Below are 18,919 nucleotides of genomic sequence, written 5' to 3' on the forward strand. Positions count from 1 at the left end.
CCAGTTAGTCCAGGTGTTGAGAGCCTTTGTTGTTGTCTGGCGAGTCCTCTAAACCCCTCAGAATAACTTTTTTTTAAAAATCATAATTGAAGGAAATAAAAAATTTGACTTTGAGCTTACTGAAACCACAGCTGTACCTCCTCTGAACCCCCCCGCCCCGCCCCGGCTCTGGGAAGGCCAGCAAAAAAGCCCTCCTAGCTTTATAGAGGATGGAACCAAGGGCCAGTGGAAGGAAGAGCCTTGGCCAAGGCCATACAGGCAGGATTTCAGTCCAAATTGAACATGATTGCCAGTCAAACCAGCAGTCCCAGCCCCAGGAGACTGCAGGCCAGTCCTCATTAGAAGTTCTCCATCTCCTTCCCCCATGGCTCTGGCCTCTGCTCCTGAGCTGAGTGAGCTGGTCCTTTTGGTGACCCTTTGGATGTTTAAGAGGGAGAAGAGGTGCTGACCTCCACTGGCAGAGGGTCTCCCCTCACCTGGGAGTTCTTCCAGGTCTCCTCCCTACCCCTCTCCCATCCACATTTGGAGAGCAAGATTGTCCTGAGCTCATCGAGTGTGGAGGGAATAAGGCAACACAGGTCCTGCTTTGGCCTCAAAGCATATTAAGGTTTCTCTGAGGACACAGGGACTGCCCAGGCCTGTGGGATGGAGAGTATTTAGTTCCGGGCACTAAAATTTAATGGACTAGAGCTCCCTCCTGTACCATCTGAGTCCCCAACAGGAGCCATTAATCAGAATAAAAACAACCATGGTCCGGACGATTCTCTGCCTCAGTCTCTTGCTGAATCTATTTTCCTCAAAGTTATCCCATCAAAGGTATTAGTGGCATGGAAATGCCCAGGGGCGGAGGGCAAGGCAGCAGCATCTGGAAAATGGCATGGGGGAAGTAGTAGGTGCCACCAAAGATGGAGGCCATGCTGTTTGGGGGTGTCTGACCTGGCAGCTGGATGGTGCAGTGGGTAGAGCCCTGCACTAAGATCTGACTTATGAGTCCTGCCTCAGATGCTCACTAGCTGTGGGACCTTGGCCAAGTCACTTAACCTATGCCTACCTCAGTTTCCTTATCTGTGAAGTGGGGAAAGTAAGATCACTTAGCTCCAGGGAGGGGATGTTGTGATAATCAAGTGGGATGACATTAGGAAAAGACTTTAGCACCCTTTGAGCGCTACGTAAATGCGTGCTATTGTGTTGTCGCTGTTGCGTTATCGTTAAGAGTGTTATATCATGCCAAACAGACACACACACAGCATAGAGCATAGAGTAATGAGGGCTGGATCTGGAGCCAAGAGAGGCCACATTTCTCATTCTGTCTCTGATCTTGGAGTTGGCAGGAACCCCCAAGGGCTTCTGGTCCAACCCTTACCTGAACTAGAGTCACCTCTTCAGCATTACTGCCACACAGTCATCTGGCCTCTCCAGAATGATCCCCAGGGAGGAGAATCCACTAGTTTCCCAAACTTATTTATGGGCCGGATAACCATTGGGTGAATTACCCATGGACTCCTCTGAGTCTCAGTGCCTTCAATTCTAAAAGGGACCAATAGGATGTGCATGGCCTCTGCTGCAGGGTCAACTGGCAGTGGAGCAGGGTTATCTCTGAAGAACAGTCAGCGACTCTCAGAGATCTGTATAAAATGTTGGCCGTATTTAACATGGAAGGAAATGAGGCCATTCTGGACTGAATTCTGGCTAACAAAGAGGAGCTGGCTGCCAGAGGACAAACAATGGGAACCTTTGGGGAAGTAGGATTTATCGAGGACTTGTAGAAAATGCGGAACATACTGCCGTGTTAGCTGCTGAAAGGAGGGTGTGTTGGTAAGAAAAATGAGCTCTTTAGCACTTAGTTCAACAAGTGCCCTTGAATAGTTTGGCTTTTGTTTCCTTCGAGTAATTCAGTGTATTTCATTGAGCCTTACTAGGTGCTAAGCCCCAGGCCCAAACCCCTATTAGGTGTAAAACCTATGTGGGTGTGGATTGGTAACTAAGGTGGGGCCCAAGGTGGGGCTAACTCCAGGGAGGGCCTAGTTTACATGGGTTTGAGTGACATGTCTGGGACATCAGAGGCTCTTAGACCACATGGGTTTAAGTCGCCCCTTTGTGACGATTCTAGGTCACGTGGGTGAGTCTCATGTGTGACTCACCCCTGATACTGAAAAAGATATAAAACCAGGGGTTGGCCTCCTCTTCCTTGGAGCTCCTCCTTATAGCAGTGGTGGCGCGTGTGACTCTGGGCCAGCCCTTGTTCTGAGCTCCCGGGCTGAACCTAGATGTTGGTAACTATGAATCTGTATTTGGTCTGTCTGTTGATGTTTGTAATTTGTTTAGGGCTCTCACTCCTGGTGGCACGGGATGATGCGGAGATCCCGGGCAGCTGTAGCTAAGGGCCCTTCAGCACGTAAACCCGGATGTTGGGACTTTGCTAAACTCTGGTAACTATGTATTGGGATTAGAATCAGACAAGGTCTGTCTGTTGATGTTTGTACTTTGTTTGTATTTATTCTGAAGTTCAGGGTGCTGGTTTTTTCCCCTGAACTAAGTGAATGATATTTGTGTGCTGAATTAAAGTAAGCTTGTCAACCCCTTCACCTTGCTTTCCTTAGTTAAGCAGATCAAAAGAACCTGTGCTTTTGCAGTGTGCTGGTAGTGTTCTTGTTGTTGGGCTTTCACCCCCACAACAGCTGCTAGCTGGATTGTGGAAAGAGAAGGGAGCAAACATTCATGGAGTTACTGCTGCGTGCCAGGCACTATACTGAGCAACTTGTTTGACCTTTACAACAACCTGGAGAGCTACGTGCTGTCATTATCCCGTTTTAGACTGTAAGGTGGAAGTCCTGGGTTCAAACCCTGACTTTGCTGATTATTCTGTGTGTGTGTGTGTGTACCCACATGCATGACATTGGCCAAGTCATTTCATCTTCCTCGGCCTCAGTCCTCTCCTCTGTTAAACAAGGGTGTGGGCAGAGGACCTCCAAGGTCCTTCCGGTTCTAATCCTAGAATGTGAGAATAGGCAGGGCCTCAATGAGCAGGAAGTCACACCCATACCTGAAGGAATCCCTCCAACAAGCTGCCAAACCAGTCCTCAGCCTGAGTCTCTGTCTCCCCAGTTCCATCATTTCATAAATTCTCTGTTTCCATAATTCCCTGCCAGCCTCACCTCTCCTCACCACCCTCCACAAAATCTACATTCCAGCCAATGAATCCCTGACCCCTCCTTTTTGTTCTTATGTCTTCCTGCCTCCTTCTCTCTGTGGATTCAGAAAGCCCAAACTTCCCTCCCCCTCCCCCATCCCTAGATGCACCCATTGCGCTTCTCCATCTTTTTCTGCTGAAGTCCTCTTAGTTCAAGGCTCAGTTCTGATGCCCTCTGCTTCCTGAAGCCTTCCTTGATTCCTCAGGCTTCCCATTAGAGCACCCCGCCTGGCTCTCCAACTCTATCTTGGCTTGAACATTTTCGTGTGTGTCTGTGCCATATCCCCCAGTTAGGCCTCAGAGTCTTGAAGGTGGCAGCTGTGATATTCCTCATCTTTGCATTCTAAGCTCCTGGTATGGTGGACAATTAATAAATGTTGTTTCAGTTTACCCACTGATGAATGCATATGAAATTATGGAGGAGATCTGAAGGATTGCAGAAGTGGACAGATTTTTGTAAAAGAAAAGGCAATGAATTCTTTAGGCTTTAGAAAAGTGAGCTGACTTTGATTCCTGAAAAAAAAAAATCCTTCAATGTGTTATTAAAAGGAAGGATTTTCTGCGTTTACAAAGAAAAGTTGGGACCACTAGGACCCAAGAGAGTCTGACCAAGAAGAAGTCATGTTGAACTAACCTTATCTGCTGTTGTGGCACGTCCATTAGCTTGATTGATCAGGTGGAATGCTGTGATCAACGTGTGAATGTGTATTTCATAAAGGCGCTGGCCAAAGTCTTTCCTACAACGTACTTGTGTGCATGTCCCACATCCCCTGGAAGACAATATGGTCCTTGAGGACAGAGATGAGCTCATTTTTATTTTCACCTTTGTACTTCCTGTGCCCAGTGGACTTTGCATACCGCAGATCTTTTGGATCCACCAGACATTTTGTTCTTGAGATGTCCAATCAGACATCCTGGTGAGATGTCCAGCAGAGAGTGGGTGACACGTGATTTGATTATAGGTTGGGGAGCCATATAATGATGATGATGTTGATGGTGATGATGGTGATGATAACAACAATAATAATTATCTATAAAATGATGATCATTGAATATATGATATTGATGAAATCACCAAGAGAAGGCCTGGAGACAGAACAGAGGAGGACCTGGGGCAGAGCCAAGATGGTGGCTGGAAAGCAGGGACTTGCCTAAAGCTCTCCCCCAGGACCCTCCAAACACCAATAAAAAATGGCTCTGAACAACTTCTACAACTGCACAACCCATGAAATAGCAGAGGGAAGCAGGGCTCCAGCCCAGGACAGCCTGGATGGTCATGGGCCAAGGTCTATTGCACTGTGCTGGGATCTGGAGAGGAGCATAGCCCAGTTTGGGCCATGCCTGGACCAACCAGACTGGGAGCTGGGAGGAACAGGCGTAACGCCCTGAATCAGTGAGGGGTGGCAGTTACAAGACTACTCAACCCACAAACACCAAAGACAACAGAGAAGGTTAGTGGGAAAAGCTGCTGGGACAGAGTGAAAGGGGTTCATGGTTCGGCCGCTACCCCGGGACTGCAGAGGTAGTGCAGCTACAGAACTACAGCTGCAGTTGCTTCCGGCCCCAGGCCCACCTGGTGGGAGGAATTAAGTGGAGGATCAGAGCAGGAATACAGAGCCTGCTTAAGATCTGAGTCCAGTCTGGGTTGGTGGTTCTTGGAGGAGGAGGAGTGCTGCTGTGGCAGAGCTCACGGTGTAGAAATAGCTCTGAAAACAACAGTGCAGGCCTAAAGCTTAGGACAAAGTACTCTCTAAAAGCAGTCATACCCTGACAAAAAGCTCAAGGGTCAAGTAGTGGCTGGAAACATGAACAGACAGCGAAAGCAGTCTCAGATTCAGACTCAGACTTTGGAATCTTTCTTTGGTGACAAAGAAGACCAAAACATACAGCCAGAAGAAGTCAACAAAGTCAAAGAGCCCACATCAAAAGCCTTCAAGAAAAATATGAATTGGGCTCAGGCCATGGAAGAGCTCAAAAAGGAGTTGGAAAAGCAAGTAAGAGAAGCTGAGGAAAATTGAGAAGAAAAATGAGAGTGATGCAAGAAAACCATGAAAAACAAGTCAATGATTTGCTAAAGGAGACCCAAAAAGATACTGAAGAAAATAACACCTTAAAAAACAGACTAACTCAAATGGCAAAAGAGCTCCAAAAAGGCAGTGAGGAGAAGAATGCCTTGAAAGGCAGAATTAGCCAAATGGAAAAGGAGGTCCAAAAGACCACTGAAGAAAATACTACCTTAAAAATGAGATTGGAGCAAGTGGAAGCTAGTGACTTTATGAGAAATCAAGATACTATAAAACAGAGACAAAGGAATGAAAATATGGAAGACAATGTCAAATATGTCATTGGAAAAACCACTGAACTGGAAAATAGATCCAGGAGAGATAATTTAAAAATTATTGGACTATCTGAAAGCCATGATCAAAAAAAGAGCCTAGATATCATCTTTCAAGAAATTATCAAGGAGAACCGCCCTGATATTCTAGAACCAGAGGGTAAAATAGAAATTGAAAGAATCTACTAATCATCTCCTGAAAAAGGTCCCAAAAAGAAAACTCTTAGGAATATTGTTGCCAAACTCCTGAGCTCCCAGATCAAGGAGAAAATACTGAAAGCAGCCAGAAAGAAACAATTTAAGTACTGTGGAAACACAATCAGGATAATACAAGATGTAGGAGCTTCTACATTAAGCGATTGAAGCGCTTAGGATATGATATTCTGGAGGTCAATGGAGCTAGGATTAAAACCCAGAATCACCTACCCAGCAAAACTGAGTATCATGATCCAAGGCAAAATATGGACTTTCAATAAAATAGAGGAATTTCAAGCTTTCTCAGTGAAAAGATCAGAGCTGAATAGAAAATTTGACTTTCAAACACAAGAATCAATAGAAGTATGAAAAGGTAAACAAGAGAAATCATAAGGGACTTACTAAAGTTGAACTGTTTTGTTTACATTCCTACATGCAAAGATGATGTGTATAATTCATGAGACCTCAGTATTAGGGTAGCTGAAGGGAACATACATATACATATACATATACATATACATATACATATACATATACATATACATATACATATACATATACATATACATATATATACATATATATGTATATATATATACATATATATATATGTATATATATATATACATATATATATGGACAAAGGGCACAGGATGAGTTGAATATGAAGGGATGATATCTAAAAAAATAAAAAAAAATAAGGGATAAGAGAGGAATATACTGAGAGAGGGAGAAAGGGGGAGATAGAATGGGGTAAATTATCTCATATAAAAGTATCAAGAAAAAGCAGTTCTGTTGGAAGGGAAGAGGGGGCAGGTGAGGGGGAATGAGTGAATCTTGCTCTCATCAGATTCAACTTGAGGAGCGAATAACATACACACACAAATGGGTATCTTACCCCTCGGGAAAGAAGGAGGAAGGAGATAAAAAAGGAGGGATGATAGAAGGTTGCACAGATAAGGGAAGGAGGTAATCAAAAGCAAACACTTTCAAAAAGGGACAGGGTCAAGGGGGAAAATTGAATAAAGGGGGATAGGACAGGAGGGAGCAAAATATAGTTAGTCTTTCACAACATGAGTATTGTGGAAGGGTTTTGTATAATGATACACATGCGACCTTTGTTGAATTGCTTGCCTTCTTAGGGAGGGTGGGTGGGAAGGGAAGAGGGGAGAGAATTTGGAACTCAAAGTTTTAAAAGCAGATGTTCAAAAAAAAAGTAGTTTTTGCATGCAACTGGGGAATAAGATATACAGGCAATGGGGCGTAGAAATTTATCTTGCCCTACAAGAAAGTAAGGGAAAAGGGGATGAGGGGGAGTGGGGTGACAGAAGGGAGGGCTGACTGGGGAACAGGGCAATCAGAATATATGCTGTCTTGGAGTGAGGGGAAGGGTAGAAATGGGGAGAAAATTTGTAATTCAAAATCTTGTGGAAATCAATGCTGAAAACTAAAAATATTAAATAAAAAAGAACTTTAAGGATAAAAAAGAAAAGAAAACAGGAAGACCCAGGATGTCTTGAGGGACACTGAATTAGGAGTAAAGGAACAGCGGTTGTTCTGGCAAAGGAAAGCAAGGCAGAATTTCATTTCAAAGAATTATCTGGAAAACCAGGAAAGAGCAGTGAAATGAAAGAGAACATAGAAGAGGAATTATCTAGAAGGAAGGAGTCATTAGCAGTATGAAAGGATACCCAGAGGTCAAGGAGGATGAGACTCCAAGAGCAGCACTAAGCACCAAGCTCCCTCCCTGTCTCAGAGCAAAGGGTGGAAATTTAGAGAGGCAGATTTTGGTTAGATATGAAAGGAAATGTCCTCACAACTAGAGCAATCTGAAAATGGAATGTCCTGTCTTAAGGTAGGTAGTCATCAACGTTCCATCCATGGAAGGCTTGGAGTAGAGAATAGATGACCACTTTTTGGTGAATATCTTGGAGACAATTTCTGTCCGGCATGTTGATTCAAATTGGCCTTGGAGGTGAGGGCCTTTCCAAGTAGAAATTCTTTGTGACACAATAATTAGCCATTCTCTGAAGTTACTGTTTAATAGGAAATATGTTGGTATATATACAAAAGTCAAATTATCTGGTGTCTGACGGCAGTATAACTACAAGCATGTTAAATGCCCTATAGTAATTGCTCCCAGATTTTAATGTGAAATATGATTGGTCACAAGCTCTTCCTGTTTGCTGGTCAAATATTCAATACTGGTTAAAATGCAATTAACCGAGAAGCCTAGGTAAGTACTGTTTTTAAGTTTCTCTTCATGGAAAGTTAGTGATCCAGAGCCTTTTTTTTTTCTTTTTTATCCACATGTGATATGCTAACTCAGTATCTGTCTCAATTATAAAAAACAAGAATCCTTAAATTCCTCTACCTGTCATTCAAGGCTTTCCAAAGTATTACATAAGACTGACTGTCAGTTATCTGATCTGTTCTCCAAAGGGCCAGTGCTTTGGGGAAATTTGGACATTTTCTTCATAAACCGAGTGTTTTTGGATGACTGCACGCACTCCAAAGTGATTAATTGAAACTTGCATACTGAAAAGGGAGGAAAAACCATATAAATGTGCAGAAAAAAGCTGCTACAGCAGTTTCCAAGAACTCTAAGGAAGTCCATCCATCAGAAATGCAGTCATCTGGTGGATGGCTAGGATAACTTCTCCTCCACCTCAGCAACGCAAGTGTGGCTTTGTGTGATGGCAGGACCTCTCAAGATCCCTGTACCTGTGAGGTGGATGCCTGATGCCCCCAGGCACTTCCTAGGTCTTTTCATGCCTTACTCCACTGCAGGACCCTTACAACTGATATAGTCTCTTTTAGGAGATACTGCTCCCCAGATTTTCCATGTCCTCTTTAGACCCAAGCATTTGCGCTGACTGTAACCCAATCAAGGAATGCTCCCCCTCCACCTCTACCCCCTCCATTCCTAGCCGGACTTCAAGACTCATCCAAATCTTAGCATTTCCCAGCAGCTTCTTCCAGCTCTGCTCTCCCTGGCATCTGCTCTCCTCTAAGATCACCCTCCATTGGCATTGTCTTCCATTAGACCTAGGCTGTTTTGCATCTTTAGTGCTTAGCACAATGCCTGGCATATAGAAAACATTTGATGCATCCAGACTGATGGACTGATGACTTCTTTTTTGTCCCTTCCCAATCTGATTCTTGCCTTCAGAATAACCATTGTCCAAGGGTTTCATGGTCCCCATTTGTTATCTGTCACTTTGGAGGGAAATGGTCAACACTTATGGGTCAGGTAGGTGGAATTCTTCCTAGTGTCTAGAAGAGGCTAAGCATAATCTCCCACCCTCACCCCCCCAAAAAAAGGATTTAGGAAGTGAGAGACGCGAGCACACCAAGTTAAGACGTCCAACTGGCATGCGCAGGAAAGATAATCCTCCTGGATGTAGTCTTTGCCTGAGAGAGGCTAAACCCCATGGCCTGGGGCAGGACTAAAATGAAGGCTCCTCCCCCACTGAATAATTCATGGGGTTGGACCTAGGAAGTTAGACCTCTGATCATCCCATTATCAGCTCCAACTCCCATGTCCCACACAGAACTTACCCTAGTCCCCTGCTGCTCTTTCTGACTTCCCCATTTCCAACAGTGACCATTAATGCCATGCACTTGTTTTCCCAAGTCCCAAATTCTCATGTTATCTGTGACCATGCCCTCCTTCTCCTCCCCTCACTCCCAAACTGCCACTGATTCCCAAGTCAATCTCATTTTTGCCATATCACTCAGAGTCAGCTTCTCCTCTCCTTTCCATAGCCACCCCCAAGTGCAAGCCCTCAGTTCCACCAGCCCAGATGGCTGCAATAGCCCCCTAAAAGAGCTTCCCCCTTCCTCTTCCCTGTCAAGATGTCCCTCACAGCATCGTCAGGTTAGTGATCCTTCTGCACATGGAGTCCTCATCAGAGATCTTCAGAGGCTTCCTACTATCTACCAAGTTAAGGTTGAATTTCTCTACCTCTCATTCAAGGCTTCCCAAAATACAGTGTCTCAGCCTGCCTCTCCAGCCTTATCCACCATAATTCCCTCCACACAGGCACTCTCTGCCACTTTCTGCCTCTGTAACCTTGAGAAAGTGACTTCAGATTTGGGGCATCAGTTTCCTCTTCTGGCTGACCTTAAGGTCCTTTCTAGCTCTAAATATAGTTCTCTTTGACCAGCTGAGAGGTGGGGCAGCAGAGGGGGTACTGAACCTTGGATCCAAGAAGAATGGGCGGCTTTTTCCCCAGTCTCTGGGTAATCAGTGCATGCTACACCTCCTACTAAAGGAACCCTCTTGAGACAAATTTCTAGACAAGGGAAATCAGGGGAACTTCTGGAGCTCTAGACGAGCAGCTTCTTGAGAAACTAAAGGAAAAAGAGTGCCCTGAATGTGAAGAGAACTAGGGTGCCCCAATGGCTAAGTCCAGAACTTCAGGGCCATGAGAGACATTCCCTGGTTTATGACTGCAGGTGAATACAAAGGCTTAGATGGACCCGAGTCTTCCCTGGCTTTCTCTGCACAAGAGGATTATGGGGCAATGCACCTTCCCCTTGCCAGTGGAAAAGCTAAGACTTCCAGAGACCTAGAAGGGAATGACTCAGTCAGTGCCCGCTGCTCAGGCTCCCTGTGCATTATTAATAGGTACAAAAAGGACTTACCATGTAAACTGCCAAGTGCAGAGCTGTAAATCCATTTCTTGTTAGCCGAGCTGGGCGCAGCCCTTTTAACATAAGGCTTCTAATGTGGGACTTGTTGCCTTTGATGAGAAAATGGAAGGAGGCTGATTACAAAAGGCTAAAGATGAGTTAGATGCTCAATAAACACTCTTTGTGCGGAAGTCGGCCATTTTCTTTTTAGGTCCCTTAAACGGAATGAGTCCTTCTCAGGCTTGAAATGGACCCTTCTTTGGTGCTTTTATGCATTTGTAATTTGTTTCCTTATCCATTTGTTGATCAGGTTTATCTTAATTTAGGTAATAGAGAAAAAAGAACTGGGGACATATCGGCGAGTGGTGCTTGCGAAATCATGGGGAGGAGAGCCAAAGGCAGGTCACTGTAATCCAGGTGGCTTCATCAGACATCTCCACTGTCTGAAACACAGAGCACTTCCACTCTCCCTCTTCAAACCTCTCTATCAATCCACCAACTACATATGAGTACACAAATTACTGAAGGCCCCTGGGCTTGAGGTGGAAGGAAGACTCAGGAAGGTCCAAGTTCAGAGGTAGAAAATTGGGAGGAGGGATAGAGAAGGGCGAGACAAAGGGAAGGTCTTGTTCCAGCTCTTCTCAGTGGCTTTCATTTTCTCCCTACCTTCTGAATAAGTGTAAAGTGTTCTACAAATGCCCACCATGCTTTTGTGCCTTCTCATTTTGATTTCCCAACTGCTCTCCCATTATGCTACTCCTTCCCTATCCACTTCCCCAAGTGTCCCAGTGGTGAGGAGGTCTGAGGAGATCCTCAAAATGAAGGGGAGAGTGCTGTCAGAGCAACAAGATTACTTAGTCAACAAGCATCTAAGGAACTTCCCCCAGGGCTCCCTAATCTCAGTGCCTTCCTCCAAGGAGTTCTCCAAGGTCCATTGCTTGTTCATTTCTTGCTGTTTGCCTGTTGTCTCCACCATGAGACTGGGAGCTCTTTGGAAGAGGGGGAGGAAGCTCTTGGTTTCTTTCCTTTCTTTGTAGACCCAGACTATTAGAAAATATTCTAATTGCTTAGGGCTGCTCCCCTAGATCCTGGTGCCTTTGCTCTAAGATTTGCTCTGAGATGTGTCTCTTCTGTATCCATCCCAGAGTGGTCTATGTCTGGTCTCCTGCCATTGACGGGAAGCTCCCAGAAGGCAAGGGCTTCCTTTGTTTCCTCCATGCTTATTAAGATTTCTAGCACAAGGGGACCACTAATGAATGTTTGTTGGTTGACTGAATGACAGTATTTTGGGTAAGACTTTAAATGACTGAGTTTAAGATCTGCCTTTTCTTTGACTGGCAGGCACAATTCTGGGTTGGGGGGCGGGGAGTCCTTTCATTTTTAAATAATCACAGGTTTGGGACACACAGCTACTTCAACTCAGAACTAAATCAACCAGACAATTGGCCTATTGATTTGCACCACAAATGTTGCCGGAGTCTGAAGGGACAGAGTCAGGCAGAAAAGGGATGGAAACGGAATGGCTGTGCAGACTGTTCAGCACTGAGGGCCTCCAGGTACTCACCCCCACAAATGCAACACAGGTGAAGTAAAGACAACCCGCCTTCCGTGCGGTAATTTAAATTGACTCTGCTGAAGGCTTCATCAGAGCTGCAAAGAGATTTTACAGATGATCACATATTTAATCTTTAGTACGTTGTCTTTCATTTGGAAAATTATAGAAGGGAAACCTATTACTATCACTGCAGAAAGACTTTTTTTCCTCCTCATTGTTACCTTTCTGCACACAGAGATCACCGCCCCACCCCCACCATGCCAATGGTTGGATCTCAGAGAAGATGCTAGTAGCAGAGGGGAGCTATCTGCATCTCTAATCAGGCTTATCCCCTGTTACCATCTCTATTTCTGTATCCACTCCTTTCTTTTTGACATCATCTACCATTGACATTATATACATCCCACATGCACATTTGCACTTGGTCTCCCCAATGGACTGTCAGCTCCCTGAGGGCAGGCACATTGTATTTACCTTTCTTTCTATCCCCAGTGTTAGCACCAGGCCAAGTACCAAGTAAGCACTTAAAAATATTTACTGACTTACAGTCCCCATGAATAGCTCAAAATCGCCAATAGATCCTTCCCATTTTTCTTTGAAACTCTTCAAGGGAGGGTGAGGTGAAGAGTAAGTATTAGAAAATGGGAACCTATTTTGCTCAAGACATAGAAATGATTACACACGGTCTAGAACGGTCACTTCTTCAGGGTAGGAAACTTCTTAGGAAGGAGATTCCCTTTACCAGTGCCGATGGGGATCCACGCTGCAACTCAGCGTCTGAGAAAAATGCTTGGGTGACAGAGAAGAGAAATGGTTTGCCCAAAGTCCCACCACCTCTAGGGGCTGGAGCCTAAGGATTCCTGGGTCTGAAGCATATAAGTATGTGGATATGTGTGTACATGTACACATTTGTGCCAATATAGATATTATACCGGTGATAGACGTAGATCTGAGTAATTTTGAAAGGTGTTACTAAGATGTCAGGAAAAAGAATAAAATTCAAAACAGAAATTTTGTCTAAAATCCATTATCTTTATACCCTGACTTGGTCAGGATTCATAAGGTTACATAAAGGAGGAGTTAATCTTAATTAAGGATCATTGCTTTAGAGGTGAAAGGGATGGGAAAGGTCTTCTATTCTGAATCTTCATGTAACTCATGCTAATTAATAATGATAGTATTGCCTAGCATTGATAGAGTGCTTTCAGGTTTGCAAAGGATCATACAAATATCTCATTTTTGTCCTTGAAACATCCTGGAGAAGGAGTTATTTCTATTTTACAGATGAGGAAACTGAGGCAGAAGAAGGTTAATTGACTTCCCAAGGTCACATAGGTAGTAAGTAACCTATCTGGGATTTGAACCCCAGTACTCTGACTCCAAGTTCTGCATTCCTTTGACAGAAGCACTATTCCTCCCTAAAAGGTCTGAGTGAGAAAAGGAGTATGTAAAAGATTCCACTAATGAAACTTTTGCCTTTATGCTGGCCCCCCAAAAAAAGCAACTCTCTCTCCCTCTTCCTCCCCGACAAGGTGGCCCTAGGGAGCTTCAGGCAGCCTTTGAAAGGGGACACAAAGCTCAAGTTCTTGACTGCTTGTGGTAAGGGCCTCCCTCAGCATTATCCAGTAGCATCCAGCAGACCTTCAGCCTCCCAAGCCAATACTAGCTTGTCTCCTGCCTATTTAAAAGCCCTCCAATGTCAAGCAGGTAACAGTGCCTTTGGTCTCTCAAGGGGTCTTCCAGATCATTGGTAATATGCTTGCCTTTGGAAGGCCCTGCCAATTCAAAAGGTCATCATCAAGCATCCCTGTAAAGAACCTCAAAATCTACTTGGGAAAAGTGTCAAAAAAGGAGAAAACCCATCTTCTGTGCTGTCATTTAATAGAAGATGGCCCATCCACTCCCAGAAAATGGTGGAGGGATGAACCAGGGGGATCTGGAATTGTGGAATGGACCATGAGATCAGTCATATAGGGTAGGTATCTTCAGCCCATACCAGGCAACGATAGTGCAAAGCTAACATCCTTTATTTCTTCACATCTATTCTCTGTCTCTTTGCATAGATGATAGATAGATAGATAGATAGATAGATAGATAGATAGATAGATAGATAGATGGTAAATATGTCAGCTAGGTGGTGTCATAGTACATAGAGCATCAGGTCTGGAGTCAGGAGGTTCTGAGTTCAAATTCGACCTCAGACACTTCCCAGCTGTGTGACCTTGGGCAAGTCATGTAACCCTTTTTGCCTCAGTTTCCTCATCTGTAAAATGAGATGGAGAAGGCAATGGCAAACTACTTCAGTATCTTTGCCAAGACAACCTCAAATGGGGTCATGAAGAGTCAGTTGTGACTGAAACAACCGAACAGCAAACAACAACCCCCAAAGGCGTGTGTGTGTGTGTGTGTGTGTGTGTGTGTGTGTGTGTGTGTGTGTCCTCTAGTTGAACATAAGCTCCTTGAAGGCAGGGACTGTTTCACCTTCACTTCTGTACCCCTGCTGCTTAGCACAACGTGTGGCTCACAGCAGGCACTTCATAAATGCTTTTTGTTCACGTGATTGCTAGGTTATTTGTGCTACAGTATTTCCCCAGATTCAGAGGATTGAGGGGTGCGCCTTCCATTGAGAGAGGCAGCCTAGCACGGTGGCCAGAAGGGCAGCCTGGGAGCCACGAAGCTCTGGGTTATGGGTCTGGCTCTGACACTCACTGGCTGTTTGGCCCAGAACGTGCCATGGGAACTATGAGTGGCCCCAGGCAACTTGCAAGATGATTAGATTCTGAGGAGCTGATGATCTGAAAGTGCCTCACCCTGAGATTCCCCATACCAGCAAAGTCACGGGTCCAGACAAACAGCGTTCTATGGTAACTTAGGGCCGCCCCTGCTTGATTCCTGCAGCTCCCCATGAGTCCTCTGGGCTGGACTGGGGGAGCTGGGTTTGCATTTACAGGACAAAGTCAGGCTGCCCTTGTCTGGATCCTTGTGCTGTGAGAGCTTCCGGCAGAGCTCGGCGTTGTCTTCCCCTTGGGGAGGAAGACTGAGGAGCCGGCTAGGAGACAATTCTGCTTCTTCTTCCTCTTCCTTTCTAAAACCCGGGGAGTCTGAGTCGCCTCATGTTCAGTCAGTCCTCATCAGGACTCTGAGAGGTATTAATTATAATCCATCTTAGTCCTCTTTATGGGGAAAAAAAACTCTTTTTTTAGGTTATTGTGAAAAATGCCATTACATTATGCAGGAGTCACTTTAAAAGAATTAAATTGCATTTAAGGGAGGGCGTTCCCTGCTGTCCCCTGTGCCCCCCTCCTTCAGTGGATGCTGTCACAGAGGGCTCACAAAGCAGAAAGAAGGTTTGAAGGGGTTTTCCAAAAAGTCCACAACAACCTGTAAGAGTTCTCTGACCAACCTGACAAAATGGTAGGGCCTTGGCAGAGAAGAGAGCCAGCTTCAGCAGGAGAAAGGAGCTAAGCCTGAGGGGGCCACCCAGCTGAATGTAGAAGCCCATTTCACTTGGGAGGGCTCTGACCAGGAAGAAGTTGGCCGTTTTTCAGGGGACAAAGCTCCCTCTCTGCAAATTCTATCCATTCTATCGCGTTTTCTTTCTCCTTCTTTTCTCCAGGCTAAAGGTCTCCATCCCCTTTGATGGGTCCTGCAATGGTGGCTTCTCCAGGCTCTCCTCCAGCGGCAGCCTTCTGTTCTACTCCAGTCAGTTAATGGACTTTTTAGAATATGGCAGCCAGAAACAGACACCGCATTCCAGGAGTGATCTGAGCAAGGCCAAGCACAGGGAGCAAACAGTTCCTTCCCATGAGGTGCTCTGCCTCTCTGAAAGGAGGCCAAGATTCTGCTGGCATTTGTGGCCACCATAATCATGTTGCTTATTTATCAGAAACCGTAGTCTAGAAACAGCCAGGGGGTGCCACAGTGCACTGGGTGCCAGACCTTGAATCGGGAAGACTTGAGTTCAAAGGTGCCCTGAGATCCTTCCTAGTTGTGTGACCCTGAGCAAGTCAGTTAACCTCTGTCTACCTCAGTCTCCTCCTACATCATAATGTAGCCCCCACCCGGGACTGCTGCCAGGATCTAATGAGATCATAACTGTAACATGCTTAGCACAGCCCCTGGCACATAGTAGGTGCCACACACATGTTAGCGGCTATCAACATCATCATTATTGGATTTGTTTGGTCTGGTTAGCTGTTTACATACCACAGGGTGGCTAGAACACAAGATCTGGGTTGTGGATGATTTAGGATCATACCGTGGTTCTTGATAGTTAAGAGACAACAGGCAGGACATTTAACCTCTCAGAGCCTCAGCTTCCCATCTGAAAAATGGAGAACTACAGTGTCTGTCAGGGTCATAGTGAGGATCATATGGGAAGTGGTTTTTTGTTTTGTTTTGTAAGTGTTAAAGTACAACCCAATTTGAGTTACTAGAGCTGTGCGTGTGCATGTGTGTGTGTGTGTGTGTGTGTGTGTGTGTATTTGATATTTTTAACCCAAACATAAGGTTTCACCCCAGTCACTATCGAAATCCATGCCATTTTGTGGGTCCCTTTGTTCTAAGCTGTTAAGATATTTCTGGCTCGTGACTCTCTCATCTCACATGTTTGCTCTACCTCCCAGCCTCAGGCCATTTGCAAGTCTGATAAGGCATCTATGCCTTCATCCAAATCATTTATGAAAATGTGAGTCCAGGGATTAATTTCCTGCTTGAGCTGGGAGGGAAAGAAGGCAAAAGCAGAGGTGTTGGTTAACCAAGCTGGGAGTGTGCTCTCCCCAAGGGAGATAGGGAGGCTGTGGTCAAAGGTTCCACAGGGAATCCTCTCCCCACCTGACTTGTCTTTCCCCCTTGTCCAACACAGGTTGGAGCTGAGCCCCTTTGCTGATTGAGAGCATAGTGGCTTCAGGAAGCTTGAAGGCTCACTCATTTCCCCCCTGGGTGATTCGTGTTGCACAGGCTCTGGGATCACTATCCCAACTCCTGGCAGGCTAGGGAATCAGAATGCAGTGGATGAAAGGACCCTGGAATGGTTGAGGGGGCATATTTCCAGTGCTATGGCTTGCTGGCCCCCAATCATTATGCTCCCCCCACCCACCATGATTGTATATTCATATCTATTAACCAGTCAGACTTGGCTTTTAATGACTATTTCATGGGTATTTACTACAGGTATAATTTACTACAGGTATAATTGGTCCCTCAAATCCCCCCTGCCCTAGAAGTCTATGACTCACTTCCCCACCAGCACGTGCAGCATCCATGTCCCAGGAAAGTGAGTTCCAGCTTGGAGGTCATGTGGCAACAGGCAGCACACAGCTCCTGGCCTGGGGAAGTCCTTCCTCCCCTCCTGGCATGCTGCCCACAATGTGCCACCTGGCTAAGGTACAGTGTTTCTCTAGGATTCCTGGGAGGGTCTGGAAGCTGCCTTTCCTTTAGGCTTCCAGTGTAATGCAGACACAGCATCAGCTGTTCTAGGGTGTTGCTAGGAACCCCCAAATTTCTCTAGCAATGCCTGTGGCAGGAGGGGTAGGGGAGATACAAGGTCAGGATCAAGGTCCAGGTTGGAGCTCTTCTCCACATACCAAACGAGGCTCCCATGTTTTAGACGTCTCCCTCCTAAGCAAACTCTCCCATTTTTGAGACATTTCCCAGTATGATAAGCACACCACCCAGGAGTAAATGTTTAACAGCTGGGTCTAGTGTCTGGAAACATTATTTCAACCTTAATCTGAATTATTATTATTTTCTTTGTTATTTTTTTAAGTCTAGAAAATCAATAAAGCAATAAATGAAGCCCTGATCTATAACATTTGCTAATTTCTGATGTGTAAATGACAAGAATGAAAATTTAACAATCAGCTTTCAAAACTCATTTCGAGTTGGTTCTGGTATATCGCTGATGCCATCTTTGGCTATGGTGGCCAAGTCCTTCTATCAGTCTGAACAGCCTTCACGTCAAACCTGATTGAAATGCCTTTGAGTGGTTAATTAACTGATTCCAAGGAAGATTATCAAGCCTCGTTTACATCTGGATCATATCTGTGATGGATGGCGTCGATTCAGAAATGCACTCATTGGATAAAGGCATGAGACTAAGTGGAATAGTGTGACTGACTGCCAACAGACTTTATAGAACCTAGCCCTTGTACTTTCACACAGCTTCCCTGCCCTGCCCCCACTGATTCTCCAGTTATAAATTCTTAGTGGTAATTGATAATAATTGCCAGCATTCACACATACTTTAATGTGGGCACAACTTTTTAGAAATATGACATTATTTTATCCTCACTGCAACCCTAGGAGGTAGGTGCTATCATCATCCCCATTTCACGGATGGAGTTACTGAGGCAGATGAAACGGTTTGCCCAGAGTCACACAGCTAGTCTAGTAGATGTCCGAAGTCATATTGGAATTCAGGGCTTCCTGACTCTAGGGCCAGCATTCTATACACTGCCACCTAGCTGACTCCTCCCTCCCCCTCAAGAAACAAACACAGCCCCTGCTGGATTAGAAACAACCTATGCACAGATCAGTAAATCTGAGGCATAGCTACAAAATTTACAAGGTAAAGGAATCCGTCTGAATCAAAGGCAACTCTTTAGGGAAGTTCCAGAGGGCGTAATAGGAAAGAATGGACAAGACTACAGGGATGGGGATGCCATGGATAGTCCACAGAACAAGGTATAGGGGTCAGGGGAGGAAGGTCGAGGCAGCCTCTGATGGAGAGTAACAAGGACCCCGAGTGGAGTCATGAGCAGTAGCTGGTCATGCCCTTCTCAGGTGCAAATGTAATGCTGCTGATTTGATTCTCGATCCCCACAATAGAGATGGAAAGAGGAGGAAGGAGGAGTGCTCACACAAAGCTGGCCAAGCAGGTGCCCAGTCTCTGGTCCTGTCTGAAACAGAGTGAAAGCAGGGCTTTGTCTGGTTCTGGGGCCATGGAGGGGGTGAAGCATGTTTGGGGCGCTCCCCATCCCCGAGGTCAGCCCTTCCCTGCTGCTCA

The 18,919-nt window shown here is 45.4% G+C and overlaps 1 protein-coding gene across 1 annotated transcript in view; it reads right to left on the minus strand.

Annotated features, from left to right (window-relative positions):
* The window catches only part of LOC118847934 (serine/threonine-protein kinase TNNI3K), a 394,003-nt gene that overhangs the window by 366,095 nt on the left and 8,989 nt on the right, over positions 1-18,919 (minus strand). Inside the window, exons 3-4 of the mRNA XM_036756639.1 lie at positions 11,923-12,008; positions 10,371-10,468 (exon numbers count right to left, since the gene is read on the minus strand). Of these exons, the coding sequence (XP_036612534.1) occupies positions 10,371-10,468; positions 11,923-12,008 (184 nt within the window). The remainder of the gene's footprint in view (positions 1-10,370; positions 10,469-11,922; positions 12,009-18,919) is intronic.

Source organism: Trichosurus vulpecula, chromosome 4 (assembly GCF_011100635.1).
Source record: "Trichosurus vulpecula isolate mTriVul1 chromosome 4, mTriVul1.pri, whole genome shotgun sequence".
Lineage (NCBI taxonomy): Eukaryota > Metazoa > Chordata > Mammalia > Diprotodontia > Phalangeridae > Trichosurus > Trichosurus vulpecula.